General features: G+C 36.5%; 1 protein-coding gene across 2 annotated transcripts in view; it reads right to left on the reverse strand.

The window, feature by feature from the left end:
- LOC131077999 (uncharacterized) overlaps positions 1–19018 on the reverse strand; it is a 49433-nt gene extending 30415 nt beyond the window's left edge. For both annotated transcript variants that reach the window (XM_058015631.2, XM_058015620.2), the window contains exon 1: positions 18084–19018. In XM_058015631.2, coding sequence (XP_057871614.2) covers positions 18084–18542 — 459 coding nt within the window. In that variant the 5' untranslated portion in view covers positions 18543–19018. The remainder of the gene's footprint in view (positions 1–18083) is intronic.
- Between the last annotated feature and the right edge of the window lie 1785 nt (positions 19019–20803).

Here is a 20803-nt window from a genome sequence, read left to right on the forward strand (position 1 = left end):
CAATGTTTGTTTCCATGAAACAATCCTGAACCTGTTATTCTGGATTCAGAGGAAGTTCCTGCCTATAACTCCTCTACTGAACAAGTCTATGGGAGGCACTAATATTGAGGATATCATGCACTTGTGTGATAATATGATTATCCTCTTGTGGCTGATTTCTTGCAACTTCTTCTGTAAACATTTCAACTTCATGCATGTTGGAAGAGCTAACAGGCAATTGTGCTTCTTCAATCCTTGGTCTCTTCTGCTACAGTTCTTCTTGCTGAACTTTCTTTCTCTTCCTTTTCTATGAAGTCCTAGGAACACTTTTCTCCGTCCCACGTTCTACTCTTTCCTGTGGAATTTCCTCTTCCCTGGCCTAGGCTCCTGATGACCCTTTCATTGCCTCGTCATGGGATTCCAAGTCTCCCATCAGATTGTAAGTTAGGCGGGTATTCTTTGCTTTCAATTTTTCTCTGTGTCTTTCAACCCAATGCCTAGTGAACTTCAGGACTGGCCTACTTTGGACATCTAAATCATCAACTTCCAGCTCTGACCAGTTTGGCACCTGAATAGGCTTATCCTTCTCTTTTTCATACTCCAGTTGAACAGTATTTTCATCCTCTTCAATTTGATCAGACACCTGTATAACTTCACAGATTCTTATCAGCTTGAGTGGCAATCTAGAAAACATCCTCCTTCTGATTCCTAAGTCATCCTTAGTGTTAGCCCAATAATCCTCCAGCTGAAACTTGTGTTTGTGCTATACGCCGACAACCATCTTGATTTTATCATATGGATCAAAGAATGTCCTTGCGGTATGAGATGCTAGGTGGTAGAAAAAAAATCATCCATTGACTTTTATGTCGCTACCAATGACGGACGCATTTCTTCATAATCTACCATGACAATTATAAATTAAGGCCCCAACTTCTTCTTCTTCTTAATTTTGTCATAGGCAGTCAACTGTCTTGTAACCTCTAATAGCACCATCTTGTTTGTTGGATAACTTGGAAGTTTATACGGATGGGCAACAAATCCTTGGACCCAGATATAAGTAAACTTTGGAAATTAAATATACCAGGCTCCATACTTCTTTACTAACTTCCTTGCCTCTTGCAACAACCTTGTGTGAAGTCCTCCTTGCAAAGATCTAGTGATGTGCATAGTGAAGGCATAGCTTGCTTTCTTGAAAGTAGGATCATATAAATGCAATTGTAGCTATCACTCATGGACTTTCAACTGTCCTACATCCCATGGGTCCTTTGCCTGGCAACCCGTTGAATTTGCCCATTCTTGCCAACAAGTAGACAACATACGAGCTCATGTAGAAAGATTGAGACTGCTTTAAATTCTTCAACTGCTCATCCAAGTTGTGGCTGACTATTCTTGCCCTGTCTACCACCTTTAATCCTTCCATTACTTCGCCAGTGAAGTAAAACATCCAAGATTCAAACATGAAGGCCTGTGGACATCCCATGACCCGACTCATCATCAACACAAGGTCAGCGTATTCTTGCTTGAAATCCATATTGGTGATCTGCTTAGGTAACTTAAAAATATGAGGCTTCATCTTCTGCATCACACCTTATTGATGATTTCAGTGCCTCTCTCAAAGCTAGAATCATAAATCAACGTTGCTCTTTCCTTGGTCTTATATGTCATAGATTGGAATGCAAGAATTCCAAAAGCCTCTCCAATTGACTCAGTTGTAAGATAGGCCAAGAGTTTGCCATCACGTACCAAAATCGCTCTTCTTTCAGCGTTGTAATGCTTTACACACTCCATAATCAGCTTCGGACACTAAATGGCAAGAGGAAAATCGGCAGCTGCTACAATTCCACTTTTGACTATTTTACTGGCAACGGCTGATGGAGGACGTCCATCAGTTCCAAATACTCTTTTCTTGAACTCTCCCAACTTGAAAGTTCCTAAGTTTGTGTTGTTGACTTCTCTCCATTTTGAAATGATCATTTACTCCGGTAGAAATACTCTTTGTTTGTTCTTGATTTGTGCCTGTCGAGAGGTATTTGCCGCCTAGCTGGATTCCACCATTCCTGCAAAATAAAATAATTAACATTATATTTGTGACAAAAGATTTCTATAAATCCATCCAGGAAGGAAATCCAAGCTGACAATTCCAGACTTGGAATAAATAAAAACCTCCAAAATAAAATCCTCTGGAAAATAATAAAACTTTGCTCTAACTTTCTTCACTTTTCTCTTGCTTCCAACTTCTTCAAAAATCATTGTGAAGAATGAATTCCAAGATCTTGCTTAAATAGAAGTCATCCACCAAGCTGCTGAGTTGGTGAGGGGATAAATTTAGCAGTTGTATTAATTTACTTCAATCATGCATCATGTTTCCTTAGACAACTTGCCATGCAAGTGGACCCCGCCATCATCTTTGAGTTCAAAAATGGGAACTTTTCTTCAAGTTGTGCTTCATAATACGAAATATTCTTTTTGCATGTCGCCAACTCATCCCTTACAAGAATCTTTCCATCCTGGGCGTACAAGGAAGATTTTCTTGCCTTGGAGAATTTAAACCATCTTTTCCACTTCTGAAGGATTCTTGAACGCATGGAAATCCTAGAGAGAGAAAATTCTTTCCTAGAGAGATTTTGCCTTCGAGGATTTTTTTAGATGCTCGTGTATCCTCTATCCAAAAGAGAGATTTTTCCGACAATTGACCATTTTTCCATGTCCAAGGAATTTTATCCCATCCGGAGTCTTGAAGAGAGAAATCTTCCATACTTAGCCAATTTTTCCATTTCCAGGAATTCTTCATACTTAGGCGCATTCCACTGGCATAAGAGGAATTCTGAGTTGGGAGGAAAAATCCTCCTTATCCTTGTTTTGGTGACCTCCTCTTGTACTTGAGTGCATTTGGGCATAGAGGGAGGAATTGTGTTGAGGGGGAAAAATCCTCCTTGACCAAGGATTTGCGCCCACCATCTAACCTTGAGCGCATTTGAGGGGTGATAAAGAAATTTCCTTGGAGAGGAAAATTCCTCCTTCACATGGTTTTGGGGCCCATACACTCTCCTTGAGCGCATTTTTGCAATAGGGAAGGAATTTTGAGGAATTTGAAAAATTCCTCCTTGACTTGTGTTTTGCGCTCATGCGCTATCCTTGAGCGCATTTCCAAGGTGATGGAGGATTTTGATGTTGGGAGGAAATTCCTCCTTGCCTTGATTCTAGCGCTCCCCATCTATCCTTGATGCGCATTTCAATTGGGGTGGAGGAATTTTGAAAGGATTGGAAATTCCTCCTTGATATGATTCTAGCGCCCATCACTCTATCCAAAGCGCACTCGAGGGGTAGAGGAGGATTTTGAGATGAAGGAAAATTCTTCCATGATTGCTTGGATTTTGTGCCTTAAAAAAAAACTTTCATGCCTTTGCCATTTCAAGAAAGGATTCCAAACTTAGCCAAATTTAAGATCGTCTATCTGCTTTTTCATTTTTTCCGGATTTAGAACTTGGATTTTCAAGAATGTTCTACCATTAGTGTCCTGCCAACTACCAGAGATAGACCTGCCAAAAATAGACTTACTAAAAATAGTAAGTTCTTCCAACCATCAAATTAGGGCAAACCGAGGCACAGGGACACTTGCACGCTTGACCAAAATTCGCCAAAACACACAGTGACCTAAGGAGATTGAAGATACTACTACCGAACAACCCAAAATACCACAACCAAAAGGCCAAATGGACCAAAAATGCAAGGGGTCCCCATTTGGAATGGGGTGATGTGTGATTAGGTCACAACGGATAACACCTCTTGGGATGCTTTCTCTATATAATGTTAGCTTCCATTCCTTAGTTACTAACTTATGCCAGTTATTCTTCCATAAATCTTACACTTACCCAATGCACATTCATCCTTAGCTTCTTATTTGCATCTTACTATTTCGATTAATCTCCATAGCTTCCTAATTCTCTTACCCTTAGGCTTTTGACTCCTCTAACACACTAATATCTCTTCTAGATTTTCTTGTTACTGCTTTCTAGAACTCCAATCTCCTTCATGAGTTCCTGAAGTTTCTTGTCTTACATTTAGTTTAGCATGTTCAATTGAGGCCAAACATGTTCTTGTCTAATCAACCATGGCCAAAGTTGTCACTTTGGGGCAAATGATCGACCAAACTCATTACAACAACAATCTTGCAGTCTTTGGTGTGCCTCTTAGTCATCATCTTCAATTCTCTTGACCGAGTTTTAGGTCTACCAATTATTGCATCATACTATTTTTACAGTTTTTGAACCAGCAAATCCAGTCCTCATCATCCCTCATTTGCATGTATCCCTCTTTTGTCACACCATGGTATCTAAGCATATAAGTTTTAAGTTATTCTAAGATGGCTAGATGTAAGCTCTCTTGTGTTATCCTTTTCTGAACCCATAGCTGGTTGTTTGAATCTGCATAAACATGAATAATATTATAGAATTTCTTCAAGTGGCAAATTGCACACCCTCAATGCTAGTTGAAAGCTCAAACTCCATGGTTGGCCTCAATGGGACTCGGAGGTCCACTACCATACAGGAGACTAGTTATCTTTGGTAGGTGGCCCTATACATATATTTAATGTTTTGTATGCCTTCCCACTAAAGTACCCAATCCTCATTAAGATGGTTCTCTCCAATGGGTCCTATGTAACAGAAAATGTCTGGGAAGATAGGCGCTTAATTGAATGTCAGCATATATTCATCAATATTCCCTTGAACATAGTTTCAAACGTCACTAGTTATCCCAAGCTTAGTCAAAGAAACATGTGTTAGTCTAAATGTTGAAAACTCACAGCTTTAAAGAATTGATTAGGATGGCTTGCTTCAAATTTAGAGTTGCCTTGGTGGCACCCTCACTTCCCGCATTGAATCTTTCCCTTTCATGGGCAGTCTTGCTTCTAAGTCACTCCCAACCACACATTTATATTGTTTTCTTCATCTCTTTTAGGCATGACAAAGTTATTACAGCAATAGAATTGGAACTTGGAATCCAAAATACAACTGGACTTTCCTTTTTAACTACCTACAGTAGCTATACATAGCTACAACTGCATCTATGGGTTACAAGGTGTTCTTTCAGGAATCCATTTACCTTTCAAAGATTCCTTCAACATGCCTGAAATCCTCGACTTTCAGTAGTTTACATCCAAACTAGGATTTCCAGGCCTAACCTCGCCTGGTTTTAGCTTTAATCTGCACTTCTATCATAACTTTTAAAACATGTCCTAGTACCTTCTATCTGGATTTATCTTAATATGATAATTACAGTATAGAAATTTAGTAAGTACTTGCCAAGAAAAAAACATGTCCATGTATCATCGAGGGAAATTAGAAGCAAGAACTTGGCTCATAATGAATTCTGCAAGTCCATACTCATGACTCAGCTACTATTTTAAAACATGGCCACAGGCCAAAGACCTTCAAATCTGTCTTTTCCACGATTTTCCCTGGTTTTTCAGCTAATAAACACTCTGACCAACTGTCTTTCTAGTTTCTAAATTTCTATGAAGTGATCATCATCATATTAAAAGGATTTTAAGAATGATTGGAATCTAACTAGAAATGTAATTCCTAGGCTTCTTTTGTTCTGTTTTTTCTTAGTTTTCTTTTCTATTCTCCATAGCTTTTTCTATTGGAATTTTGCATGAGGTGGTTATAGCTATTCTATTTTTTGCGGATGATGTCATCCTTTCTCATTATACCAAAGGCTTACAGCAGCAATTTGATGCACTTGCTCACATTTGTGAAATTTGACAGCTTGTAGTGAAGCTAACTAAAACTAAGGTCATGATTTTCAACAACTCCAAACATTTTCTTTCCAAACTCTAGTTCTTATAGAAGGGGGCAACCTTGACGATCACGGTGACTCACACATACTTGGAAGTCCAAGTTTTTGGTCCCTCTTTCAACATGTAACTCTGCCTCTCAATCCCATCTGCTCTCTATCTTAGAGAGTCAATGTTTCCAAATCCCCTTCCAAGATATCCCTTCAAAAATGTGTCTTTTTGATACAATCACCAAGCCTACTATTTTATATGGTTCTAATTTTTACAGCTGTAGCTTGGGTTCTGACAATTGGGCCTGTGTTAAGAGGGTCTAGACGCTCAAGTTGCAACACTTGATTCATTGTAAACAAATTGTTCCTCAAAGTATCATCCAAGCCGAGTTTTCCTCCACCCGCTATGTCTTGAGACTATATTCTTTCTTACTTTCTACATACACAAACTCATATCCATGGGGAATTCAACGTCCAATCATAAGAGGTCTCCATACTTACCTCTTCACTCCTCTAAGCAGAATATTTCATTGGGCCCCATTTGATGTCAACATTTTCGGTACTCTTAAGACTAGCTTGCTCCTTTCTATTAGCATCTCTATTCAAGACTACCTTCCTTTGAAGTATTACTTGAACACTCCTACTCAGCTCTGTTATTTTTATGATCAGATTAATGAAATGCAGATGTAAGACAATTCAAACAAAATTGCACAGCATATATCCTGGGAAAACCTTCCAACTTGAAGGTGAAAACCCCAGCAACAAAAGTCTCTGATTATATTATCAAATATAGGTATGTCTTTACAAGATTGCTTCACTTCTTGAAGCTATATGTATAAATCGATTCACCCTAGACTGCTGTATATACAATCTGAACTGCTGTAGGATACACAGACTGCTATAGGATGATCTATGACATTCAATCTGCCTTGTATACTGTTCAATCTGCTGTGTGTGAAATTGATCTTCAGATGGGTGAATATCGGACTGATGTATATGTGATATATGTGATCTTGCTGAGAGTATGTCGAACTGCTGATGTGTAATGTATGTTTTCAATGAAGGGAGATTCGATCCCCTTTATACACATCGATAGTGCCCCTTAACCAAGGGTCGGCACTCTCCAAATCAACACGACCCAATGCAAGGGGTGGCGGACTTTCCAAGTCGGCCCCATTAGTTAAGTGATTATTAATTATTAGCAAATCGTATATGCTAGTTGGCATATATAAATACTTAATTACATTTTCATATTTAATATATATATGAATCGGCTCATATAAATGTATAAGGCCGATAGGCCACTTAGACATTTATGTTATCTATGTCAGCCTGAAGGAATCCGACCATAGCTACAGTAACATTAACAAGCTCCTTCCTTCAAACAAGATCTAAGGGGACATTTATAAACTATACATCCAAGTCACAAGGACCTGTCTTTTTGTGCCATTCATCTACATTGAGCATTTCTTACAAGTGGAAGATGGTATCTCATGTCATCCTCACCATCTGTAGCATCATTTGTCACATGGTTTGAGGTTTTCCCTTGGTCAATGAATGTGTCTCCCACCAATTACAAATTGAAATGGATCATCAAACTCTTTCCCAAAACCAGATCTATCACTTTGCTCCCTCAAATAGGTGGTGACGAAAGAGCACTTCATCTTCAAATGCCCCATTTAGTATGAGATCCTATGTATATAGTACTAGCTCTATAAGGATTCAAGCAAAACTCTCTCTACTTTCTAGAGATTTCCAAACCAGCAGTGCCTAGCCCTTTATCTATAATGTCCCCTTTTTGGGAGGCTGTCAATTTCCAATGATTAACATAAATCACTATTTCAATCAGATTAAATTAGAAATACATTTGACAGTTAACCTACTTAGGCCCTGATTCCTTACTTCTCTCCTAACATCAACCCGAAGGAGGATGGAAAATTACTTGTCGTAGGGCGCTTCGAAACCATCTACAAGCAGGCTCCCTCAAGGCATTGGGAATGCATGTTCAAACCCATCTTGGGGCTCTCCCTCGAGGAATTGGAAATACATGTCCTTATCCATCTTGGAACTTACCTACCTTGTGAGGATTTACTCTGCCTCTCCCTACACAACACCAACCTCTCCTCTAAAGGGGCTATGAGTACATTAACTTCTAATGTATTATGAATAAATATGTAATTAAGTATGACTGTCATAAATATTGCAGTCTATATTAATATTACTATTAAATTCTACATAAGAACATTATCAGGCTTCATATATTAAGCATACATATTAAGCACATCCCCATGCATACCACCAAGAACAAGGATGTTACCGCCTGTAACTTAATAACAGTTCTGATCTGATTTGATCGATGATGATCTCACTAGATGCTTCCTTTCCTTTATATCTCTCAATATGAGGGAAAGGTCATGCCTCTTCATCATGTATGCCCTTTGGCAAGAGACATATCCTTTCAGGCACCCTTTGAAAGAGTGCAACTCTTCATTATTTCTGGCCTTTGAAAGGAACACAACCTTTCACAATCAGATCTGCACTTTATTTAAAACAGATCTGCACTTCTAATTTCCAAATTATCCCCCTCTCAAATGAGGTTCTCTTCTCCCTTTTATATCGCATGTTTGAGGGAGTCACAACTTTTCATTCCATGTCTTTTGACCATTCATTAACTTAATTAAATTTTAATTATATAGATATTTAATTATATTCTTTTATATTTTTATTCTTTTGAATTTTAATTTTTAATTATTATTATTTATTATTAAATTCTTTTTCAAAGTGGGGACATTACATTATCTATGGGCTGCCATCACACTTTAGTACGAGATCCTATTATATAGTACTAGCTCTATAAGGACTCAAGCATTACTACTCCTACTTTCTTTACATATTTAAACCAGCAGTCCTAGCCCATTATCTATGGCTACTGTTACACTTTGGCACAGATCCTTGTAAGGGGCCCATAGGATCCAAGTTGATCACACCTCCTCCTTCCACACATACAAGAGACTGATAGCTCTAAATGGCCTTTGGATACAGCTACTTCACACAAACACAGATAGACTTGTGAGATGATGTTCCTCACAACTTCTACCCCAACATGTTCCCCCCTTGGGTTCTACTTCTTACCAACGGCATGGGTTGGATCCTTCTTAACAACATAGATCTAATCTTTCGCCACCCCCGAGCCATAGGGACGAACACATATTTTGAAATTCTTCACTACTGTAGGAGTTAATTCAGGCTTAAATGTTATATGTGTGTTCTAGAGGGAGCACCTTGCTTCCTCTCAGAATCTCCCAACTTAGCACTTTCGTTCTTAAGCACTCCCTGATATAAGATCTTGTAATGACCCTTTCACAGAGATCAACGATAATAGCAATGACTCCTCCACTTCAAGCTGGTTTGTGATACTCAATAAGAATTTTCTATCTCTCAAGTGTTCCTTAGCTTACACTCTTTGGGGTTCTTGTTCCCCCTACTTGACTATTTGTATTGGTTTCTTGACCATGTGTGGACCGGTCCACAGTTGTATTGTATCTTTGCTTTTGGTTCTTCCCCTACATGGGCCTCTCTAGGATTCTCTTCCTAGAACTTTCTATTGTAACTAATATACTATCAAGTCCCATTGACCCACTTTTGGTTATTTGTGGACATTAGTATGATTTCTTTGTTTCTTTCTTTCTACACTTGCAATACAACTGTGGAAGAATCTCACCCAGTAGAGGGGAAGGCATTATGCAATATGGCAATAAACCCAATTGAAAACATGGTGAATTAAGTGCGAACAAAGGCATGATGACCTACAATTATTGGGTTTTTTGTATGAGAGAAAGCATCAATCACCTAAAATACCACCTCACAAAAATCCATAGCCTAGGAGATCAAGTGGAGGAAATGACATGAGAGATAAATAAAGGAAAAGGACAGGGAAAGCAATTACAGCCATCATGAAATGCCCCTTTCAATTAGATAGACTCTACCATCGGCCAATGAATATTCCATTCATCCTTAAAGAGTTCAAACTGCTTTAATTCAGTGGGACTATTTATTCTTCACAAGATCCCTAATGCCTAACCTCTACTTGAAAGTACCACTTGTAAACAAGAATTTTCCATGAAAAGGCCATAGAGTTTGAATCATTGATGGCTAAATGTGAGATTGTCATATCAGAAGTGGTAATGTATAAAGGTAGAATTTATGAAATAAAAATTCTTTTTGGGATCAAGAAATGCTAAAATCTTGGCTGCAACTCAAGTTTCTACCCATTCAAGGGCCACTAAGAAATCATTCCCTCTCTCTATCAAGAAAGAGTGCCTAATAAATTCCCCCACCCACTGACTCTCTAAATTTGAACTTTGATGCCACCTCACAAGGTAATCCTGGCACTTCGAGTGTTAGATGTCACTGGGGATTTTTCTGAATATTTAGTTAGAGTGACCTTGAAAAAAATTGTGTGTAACAAATAATGAAGTTGAAGCTCAAGCACTAGTTTTGAATTTCTAATTGGTGATTCATAATGAAATTAAAGCCGTTTATATTGAAAGTGATTCAATGCTCATATTTCACACTATCCAAAGCAAAATGTCTCAAATTGAACACTTGAAAACATTTTTTCTGTCAAGCTTGGCCCCTCCTTGACACCCTAGAAACATACATCCTCTGCCATTGCTATTAAGAAGCTAATGGCATCCCAGATTTTTTGGCAAACTATACAATAGATTTAACAGAATCACTTACAGTGGGCTCCTCTATGATTAGATGGAATGGTCTTTATGAGAAGTGAGATTCTTTTAATATGGATATAAGTTCATTGGCCCCTCACCAAATAATGAAATATCCTCATACTTTTAAGCTGGCTTTGATGTGTGATTATTAAGTGATCAGCTCCCACTCCCATGTGTAGCATTGATGAAAGGCTTTTATATTGAAGTGGCTTGGTTCCATGCTTTCATCTGTCTCAATCTGATGAATGTCAATCCCCTACCATTTCAAAATTGGAGCTATTGTTCCATCTTTACAGCAAGAACAGAGAAATGTCTTTCTGGGGCCTTGTTTCAGACCAGCACCTAAGCATCATTTTCAATATTCCTGAACAGTTGGGAGGTACTATATCACCATCAAGCAAATAATTGGTTCTGAATTTCTTGAAGCTGAAACTGTAGCAAGGTTAAACACTGACATGTCATCAATGTTCATCACAAATCTGTTTGATATTTTTTTTGGTTAAGAGGCTGGTCTAACACACTGGCAAGAAGGATTTCCTAGGGTGTCTTTATTAAGCCCTAGAAGTGTTTGTGCCCTTCTCTGGAAACCCACTCCCAGTAGCAAGGTATGAGGTGCAAAATCTTGTTTGCATGCATCCAATTCACGAACAGGAGGTTCATTTTCAATGATTGTCAAATGTAGCAGAGAGAATGTTAGTGGCTACTAGAAGTATTGCTGCTGAAGAAAGATGCAAATTGCTTGAAGTGGAGACAATTTTGAACGCCCCTCTCAAGGCCCCATCTCTGCATGAGGACAAAGAGAGAATGGAGAGGAGCAAATGCGTTGTTCATCTCCTTATTGACCAAGCAATCCCAGTTTGAATTTTGATGTGGCTAGTGGTCCAGGTGGCCACATTTTGATTGAGAAGGGTGTATAAGTCTCTTTGGTTATCTTATTTGCATACAGTCCTATGCTTTGTTATGTATCTATTAACTAGATATCATACTCATAGTTGAAGGCAAGGTGAATATAAGGTTCAGAGTATCTGTTCCTCTGGTTTTTGTAGTTGAATTTCACCTCAGGTGGCCCAGATCACTGAAAATATGGCACTCTGGTAGATATGTATTTTAAAAACTTGATTTATTAATGAAAAGGAAGATGACCCCGAGCTCCTCACTTAACACATTAAAAACATAACTTTCCCATTCCTTGGGATTCGTGCCCAAGTCTTTGAAATATTGGTCTCCAACCAGTCTAAGCTACAATAACTCCCATTTTTTCCTAGATATTTGCTACTATAAGATAAATAGTTTGAAAACAAGTGAAAGCCTCAATTGGCTCCTCACACTTGCTCTTACTACAATAGCATAGGCCTCTTCCTATCTATTCACTAGCATCCAATGATCTCTTATAACAAACTCTCTTTTACATTAAGGCTACTGCTTGTGTTTATAAGACAACAATAACTATGTCATTACAAGAGATATTGTTTCCCCAACTCATAGAAAGAATCAGCAATGGTGGTGTTCCTAGTTTGCCGCTGATTTTTCACCATAGTTATTATGACATGAGAGCTGGTACTGGTACAGGAGACAGGGATGATTACAGGACATGTCATTATCAGAAAAAGTTCAAGATAAGTACCTAGAGATGGCACAAATACAATTTTTATATTTTTATATTATATTTAAATTTAGAAAAAATAAAAAATAAAAAATAAACAATGGAGATAAACTTTAGAGAATGAAAAATACTAAAATACTAAGGAATTTTTAAAAAATTAAAATATTTAAATAGATGCCAATGAAAACAAAGATTTATTATTATGATATTTGATAATCATCACCATAATAAAGTCAATTAGATTTAAACCTGTAATCACTTGGATAATATAATTATTTTAAAGGGTGGTATGATATTTGATAATCATCATCATAAATAAGTCAATTAGATTTAATCCTGTAATCACTTGGAGAATATAATTATTTTAAAGGGTGGTACAGGGTCTTTGCAGATGACTATATTTTCAACCAATTGATAAAACTTCAATGCATGCACAAATCTGAGAATGAAAAATACTAAAATACTTAAAAATTAAAAAATATTTTACACTATTGAAATAGATGCCAATGAAAGTAAAAATTTATTATAATGATATTTGATAATCGTCATCATAATAAAGTCAATTAGATTTAAACCTGTAATCACTTGGAAAATATAATTATTTTAAAGGGTATAATTATTTTAAAGGGTGGTACAGGATCTTTGCAGATGACTATATTTTCAGCCAATTGATAACACTTCAATGCACGCGCAAATCTAAGAATGAGAAATACTAAAATACTTAAAAATTAAAAAACATTTTAAAGTATTGAAATAGATGCCAATGAAAGAAAAGATTTATTATAATGATATTTGATAATCATCATCATAATAAAGTCAATTAGCTTTAAACCTGTAGTCACTTGGAGAATATAATTATTTTAAAGGGTGGTACAGGGTCTATGCAGATGACTATATTTTCAACCAATTGATAAAAATTCAATGCATCCACAAATCTTAAGCCTTACTATTGTATCTCTTTGTAGGGATTTGATTTTTTTTATTGCTAAAAAACACTAGTAATATTTTATACAAAAAAATAGAGAATTACAAGTCGATTAGGGTATATCTTTGGTACAATTAGCTTCTGTCAAACACAAATTAGCACTTTAGATAAATCTTGTGTAATTTATATGATACATTTGATAAACCTCTATAGGAAGCTTCCCATTTTTCAAGGAAAGCTTCTAGGAGACAAATAGAGATACAAAGAACCTTCATTTGAACTGAGACATCACCATATGGATTCCAAGATGGAAACACACTTCTGACATGGGAGACATATATCAAAGATTAGGGTATAAATCTTTGGGTAACTATGTTCTTCACGTAATAGCGATCACAATTAAAGTTGAATCCAAAGCCACACATAGTTTGGTACTCCCACTAGTACCTTTGCACAGGTGTTATGTGCATCCTTAGTCTGCAATAAAATACCCTTATGCACCTCTTAGCATCTTCCTTTTGCTATGCATATATCCAAATTCCAAAATTTTAAGGCCAAAATTTTCTCCCATCCTAATTTGCTTGGCTAGGGATTGCACCCAAGTCTTTTACTAACTCCGACTCAAGGATTTCAACTCATCAACTTGATTCCTCCGCCTATCCACAATGATTCATGTCCTACATTTATAGCTTCCCACAATTGTGGGAGGGCACTCAACCTTGCCTAAATCCTCAAGAGTTAGCTTTCCTTTGGCCACCTCCCACTGATCCTCTTCTTGCCTATACTAAAGCTTAGTGGAGATAAATAATCAACTAGCTCTAGAACATGGGCCCTCTTCTTACTGAATTCTCTAACTATCTTGGATTTACTCTCATTGGTGGCAGTCAAGATTTGGTGAAGACAACTGATTTGGGTATACATGTTTAAGCTTGAAATCCCTGTCTCAATCAATTGCCAGTTGAAAGATGTGCCCTATAAAACCATGATTCATGTCAATGTCGCTTCTGGATTCGTATGATGTGTAACCCCATAAAGTGTGTGTGAGTGCTTTGCATGAGTTTACCTGGTTTTCATATGTTGCATTTGCTTAGTTTCAATATCGAAAAAATTATGCAGTTAAATTAAAAGGAAATGCAGGTCTTTTAAATAAAAGGTAATAGTTCTTTGTAAAGATATTTATTTTTAACCATTGATTCATTTGAAATGAAAATATCTATTTTGCAAGATATCTAATCCATATCTAGTTCTAATGGGAATTGAATGAAAAGCTAATTTGGGATTAAGAATTTGAAAGAAAAAGGTAAGAGAAAGTCTATTTGAAAAACTTTTCATTTTTCCTCCATTGTATGTGAGCTCTTGGTTTTTGGAAAAGACTCCTTGGAAAACCCTTGTTTGTGAATTAGGACTTGAACTAGGATCTTGCAAACAATTGTAAAAGATGTCTTGTGTGAATTGCATTTAGGAAAGGCAACCTCTATTGTTGAGTTTATACTGTAGAAAATGCCTCTCTAACTATTCAATGGCATTCAATAGTATCTCTTAAAATCACCTCTCCTTTACATTAAGGTTATTGTTTGTGTTCATGGAAGGAGAGCAACTAGATACTTACAGAAGATAGGGTTTCTAAGAATCATGGAGGTTCTTCATAGAGTCGGAAACATTGTCAAGGTCCTACTTGGAGAAACACATTCTTTTTGTTTGAACTTCCTGCTACTCCAACATACCTCCACATAGGTGTTAAATGCACCATTGGTCTCTCGACAAAATCCCTTATGCACCTCTTAGTGTCTTCCTTCTATTTTCTTGTGCATATGTTGAAATTTCAAACAAAATTAGGGCAACAACAATGCTCTAATGTCAACATCCCTGAATCTTGTGCTATGAGCTCAGTTAATGATGGATCTTCTTTATTAAGAAGATAATAGTGTTAGTTTTTGAGTGGTTGGACTAGAGAATAAAATTCCTTGTTGGATAAGTTGATGAACAATTTTCAATAGTGTAGATTAAATGAAACCACAAGGATGAGTATGTGTGCTGGTTAGATCAGAACAAGCATACAAAGATTGTCACATAATTCAGCATGTGAAATCAACTTCAATAAGTCTAGTGTGCATACACACATTGTCCCATAATTCAGCATGTGAAATCCACTTCAACTAGTCTACTGTGCATGTGGTCAATAAGCTAGTGAACTGAAATCCACCTCAATCAAGCTTACATGCAGTCAGTGAGGCTCCAAATATAATCATACATGAAGGATTTATAACAATGTTGATAATTACAAGAAAGGAGAAAATTACAAGAATGGTTGTGTTTAGAGTTTATGTTCCAATTTTGAAAGCTTCTACATCTTTGTACGCCTTCCATTGAGAAACTAGTTTGCATCATAGGTTAAATGTGAAGGCTTATTCATCTATATTACCTTATTTGAACACCTTGGTTTTCCATTTCTAGGTGTCCATATATTTTCAAATAAAATATACTTAAATTTTTTGTTGTTTATATGGCTTCTTATCCTCCTTAAGTATCGACTCTTGGGGGGGCAACAAAATTTTACAGCTTTTGGCTACTTATTATACCTTTTTGCCCTCTCTTGAGGCCTCATCTAAACTTTTAAAGTGCATTGTTATTAATGAAAATTCTTCTTAAAAAGCTTCCTTCAAAATTCATGTCAAGAAGTTCACATCATCATGAAAAAAATCAACGTCAATATCAAACAGGCCCTCTCATTGTGCTTCTGTTGTTTCATTCATATGCATTGGTGTCTAGTGATTTATGTATTGGGAGGAAATAATGGGGAAACATTCCTCACTAATTAAATCAAAAGATTATTATAAAGATAATTATGGATGTGACTGTAAATTATGCTTTTTGACAAGCATTAGCAAAACAATTGTCAACGCAACATGCGGCTTTAATTTATTCTTATCAATATTACAATTACAGCATATTCTTGTATTTCTCATCACTATTCCATTTAGTTATTTCTAGCAATTTTCCCTCTATTTGGATTTCATTGTATAACTTGTACCCAATTTATAATTTTCATTTCTTTTCAACAATGTTTTTAAAAAAACATGAATTTATCTTTGTTCGCCACATGGAAAGTCACTCATCGGAAAGACCCCTTCCTGATAGAAAAGCTTAAGTTAAGATTAGTACTGAGAATAGATATTATCAACTTCGGTACCTCAATTTTTGATCTCCTGAATACAAACTTTGTTGTATAGATCAATATTTTTTACCTTTTTTTCCAACAATATTTACAGAGATGTTTGGATCCTTATTTGTGAGATGAAAATTCATTACATGGTAGGTTCCCTTTGTTGTTTGTAACTAGGGCTATATATGGGTTCGGATTGCCTTAAGGCAACATCCGAACCCTTTTAGGTCTGGGCCCTATCCTAAAGGGTAACGTGACCCCAAGTCTATGCCTAGCCCTATTCTTCATGCTATCCTAAATACACACGCCACAATAATATATATTGGCGCCAAAATTTAAAGGAGGCCGACGTGCAAATAAGAGTTAAAGGTGCATATAAATGAAAGACACTTTGCAAGTCAAATATATTCATTTTTCTAATTCCAAGTAAAGTGAATTAGCTCTGCCTGATAAGGTGTGAATTCTCAAGGAGGAGTGCGAAATTGTTCAAGAGGACATAGGCTGTTTTGGTACAGACTTGAAGAACTTAGAAGTGCAGATCTGCCATACAAAAGGATCAGATCTGACGAAGAAGCTAAGTATTGTACTTGTGATCTTAGAGGAGAATATATAATCTGACCTGTGGGTCTTTAATGCTGGGTTTTTCCTCCTTGGAGGTTTTCCCAGGGTATGTGTGTTTGTCTCCTGTTTACTTACTTCGTTTCTGATTTTTACTGAATGATGACTTATTAAAATGCTACAAATCTGATTACAATCTAGGGCATAATCAAAGGATATAAATCTGATTAACAAACCTAGGGTATAAAATTACACCCTTCTTGATAGAGAAGTAAGTTATGATAGGTGGCGGAAAAATAATCTCTGGTATGCTTTGGCACTGCAGACTTTAAAACGCAGTTATCAAAAAAAGTAAGAATTAAATCAATTCTCCTTTAAGACCAACTTTTACAGTAAAGTGAGAGCTATATAGAAAGTGAAACCAAAAAAGGACAATTTAAATCTAGATCTTATAAATTTCACCCAAAGGATTTTTAATTTTTCATTTTCTATCTTTCGGTCCGCATGATTGTGCCTTAACCCCCCATGTTAAATATAGAACTCTTTAAACACTAAACTTCAGGTTTAACCTCAGGTCCTATATACCCCTCACCTTGGGCCCTTGCAGGCCTTAAATTTTGGCCAACTTCTATTTATATTTTGTTTTAAGGCACCATGTTTGTCATGTCCATCCATCACCTCCCTACCTGACAATAATTTGCATATTGATAAAAAAATTATTGAGTAAAATACAATTATGCATATCCGTCGTTCATTTTATACATCTCAAATTAAGCCTGTATCAAAATCATTGATAGATGCCGATTATTTTAATTTTTTAGGGTTTTCCCAGGAAAGTTTCTTTTAAAAAAAGAACCAATTCTTGAGAGTGCCACCACATGTTTAAGATGCCTGTTGCACGAGGATAAATAATTTTGTGCATACAAATGTTCGATAGAGCTAAAGGAAGCCTTTCATTTTGTGACACTGAGTACTTGAAAAGGGACCTACTTGATTTCTTCCACCTAAGTTTCAGAGCATGTGATTTCAACTGATCCCCAATTCTTTCCATAGCTCTGTGGTTTAATTAGTTGTACCGGTGCATGAATGACCGAAAAACGATGTGGCCTGAGCATGCAATACAGTATATACCTAAAGGTACAGCCCTGGTATCCGGAGCGTTTTGTACTCATAACATGATTTGAAGCTTTCTATTTTACCTCTGAATTAGAAGGGTTTGTTCACGTTGATGAAACCGAGCAGTGGAATCTAGTTGATTTTCCAATTGAGAAGAAAGGGAATGCATGTAAGGTTTTTACGGGAGTTGTAAACAAGTTTAAAAAAGGCACGTAAGAATACCTCCAAGATGTGTTTACAAACAGTGGCAGCAATGCCCTTGGCCGCATGAGAGTGCTCCCCGGCAATAATTGTCAAATCGGTGATGATGGGCTTGGAGTTGAAGGTCAGCTCAGCAAGGGCATTCTTGTAAACGCCAACAATAATTTGTTCGTCTACCAACCTCCGCGGCCTCTCTCTCTTGTGATCATCCTCAAAATCATCATCCTCCTCCTCATCCTCTTCTTCCTCCTGTCTTCGCTTCTCTCGGAGAATAACAGCGCGAAACCTCTCGAGAAGAGGACCTCCCTTCTGCACGCTGTTCTCCGCTGCTGCGGGCGCTACCCCTCGTCCACCACTGGTGCTCCTCTCCATTATTAGTCTCTTGTCAATATTGTTATCAAGAGTAGAAAGGTGGTCGTACCTTTGACGCTCAATGGAACAAGAGGAGGAGCCGGGGATATGACCCAGCGGTCTCTCCATCTGTAAAACTGCTGCTCGCTTCGCCCATCAAGTTGAAGTTGATATCCAGCTTGGGGTATTTGCGTTCCCGTTTCTGTCCACCATTGCACGGCAGCGGCACAATTCATACGATGTGCATGACGGAAGAATGCTTCCGTCTCTGCGTGTTGGACAACAAGGGCAAAGCAGTGTGGCGATGGTGATGGCGATGGCAAGGGCAAGGTCGAGGGTAAGGGCAAGGTCGACAGCTCCCTCTATAATCTCCTATAATACATGTCACTCCACCCTATTCAACACGTATATTTCTACTGCCCTCCACGCTACCCATTTCTAACTGCCCTGCAAGTCTCTATGCTCGGAAAAACGATTAATCAATCCGTGCCTCCTATTATGCAACTTTGCCCACCCTTCTCCCCATTTAATCAATCCGTGCCTCCTATTATGCAACTTTGCCCACCCTTCTCCCCATTTAATCAATCCGTGCCTCCTATGCAACTTTGCCCACCCTTCTCTCCATTTTTTCGGAGGAACAAATGTTGTTATGTTGAAATTTGCATACCCGTGCTATTTCCTCCTTTACTTCTGTCTTGATTAAAATTAGATTCCTTTGTCTTAATTATGTATTATTATCTCTATACATACATATAATTTAATATATCTATTATTTGTTTTATTTTATTTTTCTATATATAAGGTCATTTTTGTAGGTTGAAGATGATCAAATATTTGATTTTAAACTTTAAATTTCTAAATTTAATTTTGTTTTCATGTGTTCATTTCTCTCTTATTTAAAATCAATTAAACATGTTTGTGCAATTTATTGTTATGTACTTATATTTAAAGGTATTCAATTGCATCCATTTTAAGCATTTGATTATTATTCATTAAATCATTCACATTCAAAAAAGAATGTGTTGGAAATATTTTGATTAATGTGCTAAAACAAATCTAGATATGCATTGCATCACTCTAACACATGTGCATGTTTGAATATTATTGTTTCCAATCATTAGCATGACTATAAATTTAGGCTTTTTCTATGGGTTGACCAATGAGAACATGAACCATAATGATTTGGCAACCCTCTAAAGGTATTTATAATTACTATTGATTTAGATAGTAAAGCAAATAGATGTGGATCAAGTGAAATAAAAAGCAAGAGTATAAAGATAGTCAAATCATTTTTGTGGGTTACAAGACAAATTTGCACCTACAAAAAAGACCTAGACTGAGGAACAATGTCTCACAAAGTGTGTAGACTATTCATATTTAGAGCTAACATGCAAACATAGAGGATCATTTTTCATCCCAAGACATCCAAAATTTAGTGTCATATCATTCTTCTTCCTTTAGCATACAGCTCTAAGCACTTTCATTATCATGTTTATTTTCTATAATTTAACATTTAAGTCAATATTTTCAATGCCTTCAACTCTTAACTATTTAATCTAAATTATGTTATATTTATCTTGATCTATGTTATTTGATTAACCTAGATTTAGAGTAGGGAAAAGTTTTTTTCTTTTACAACTGTTTATGCATAAAATTCATCATTGCTTAACGAGAATTAAAGGGAAATCACGAATTCCTATCTAATTAAAAGAACCCGAACAAATATCAATGAAATAATGCAAACAAAGCAATAGGGTTTATAATATTCAATCACAAACTCCCTATTCCATGATCGCATGTAGCTTCCATTGTTCTTCTACTTCTTGTTGTATGATGGCTCTCAGCTATTGCACTGGTAACTTGCAAATGACACAAGATTTTGAAGGTCGTGATTGTTCGTGATTGTTGAAAATGGAGAATTGATCTTGAATTTATAGATTTTTTGAGAGGATTGATTGAGAGGTGGAACTCAAATGAGCTCACATGTTGATTGATACTTAAACTGTCGATTTGGAGGTGGAACATAATAGATTGAATAAATTAATGAGTTAATAGATTGAGAAAAAAGTTGATTGAAAGATGAAAAAGAATGATTGGAGGAAATTGACAAAATGATTTAATTAATCAATTAAATAGATTGAATTGTTAACTAGAGATGACCGATTGAATGCTTTTTAGAAAAAAGCAAATTAGAAGATATAAATAAATGATTGGAGAGAATTTGAAGGAATTATTTAATTAATCAATTAATTGAATTGATCAATTAATTATTAATTTGACATGTGTTGTAGGATATTTTATTGAAATTCAATTCCATCTTGCACGCTTTTGAACTTGATTTAGAAATTCAATTTAATCTTTGCATGATAATGAATTCTCATAAATCAATT

The sequence above is a fragment of the Cryptomeria japonica genome, chromosome 6, assembly GCF_030272615.1.
Source record: "Cryptomeria japonica chromosome 6, Sugi_1.0, whole genome shotgun sequence".
In the NCBI taxonomy this organism is placed as follows: Eukaryota; Viridiplantae; Streptophyta; class Pinopsida; order Cupressales; family Cupressaceae; genus Cryptomeria; species Cryptomeria japonica.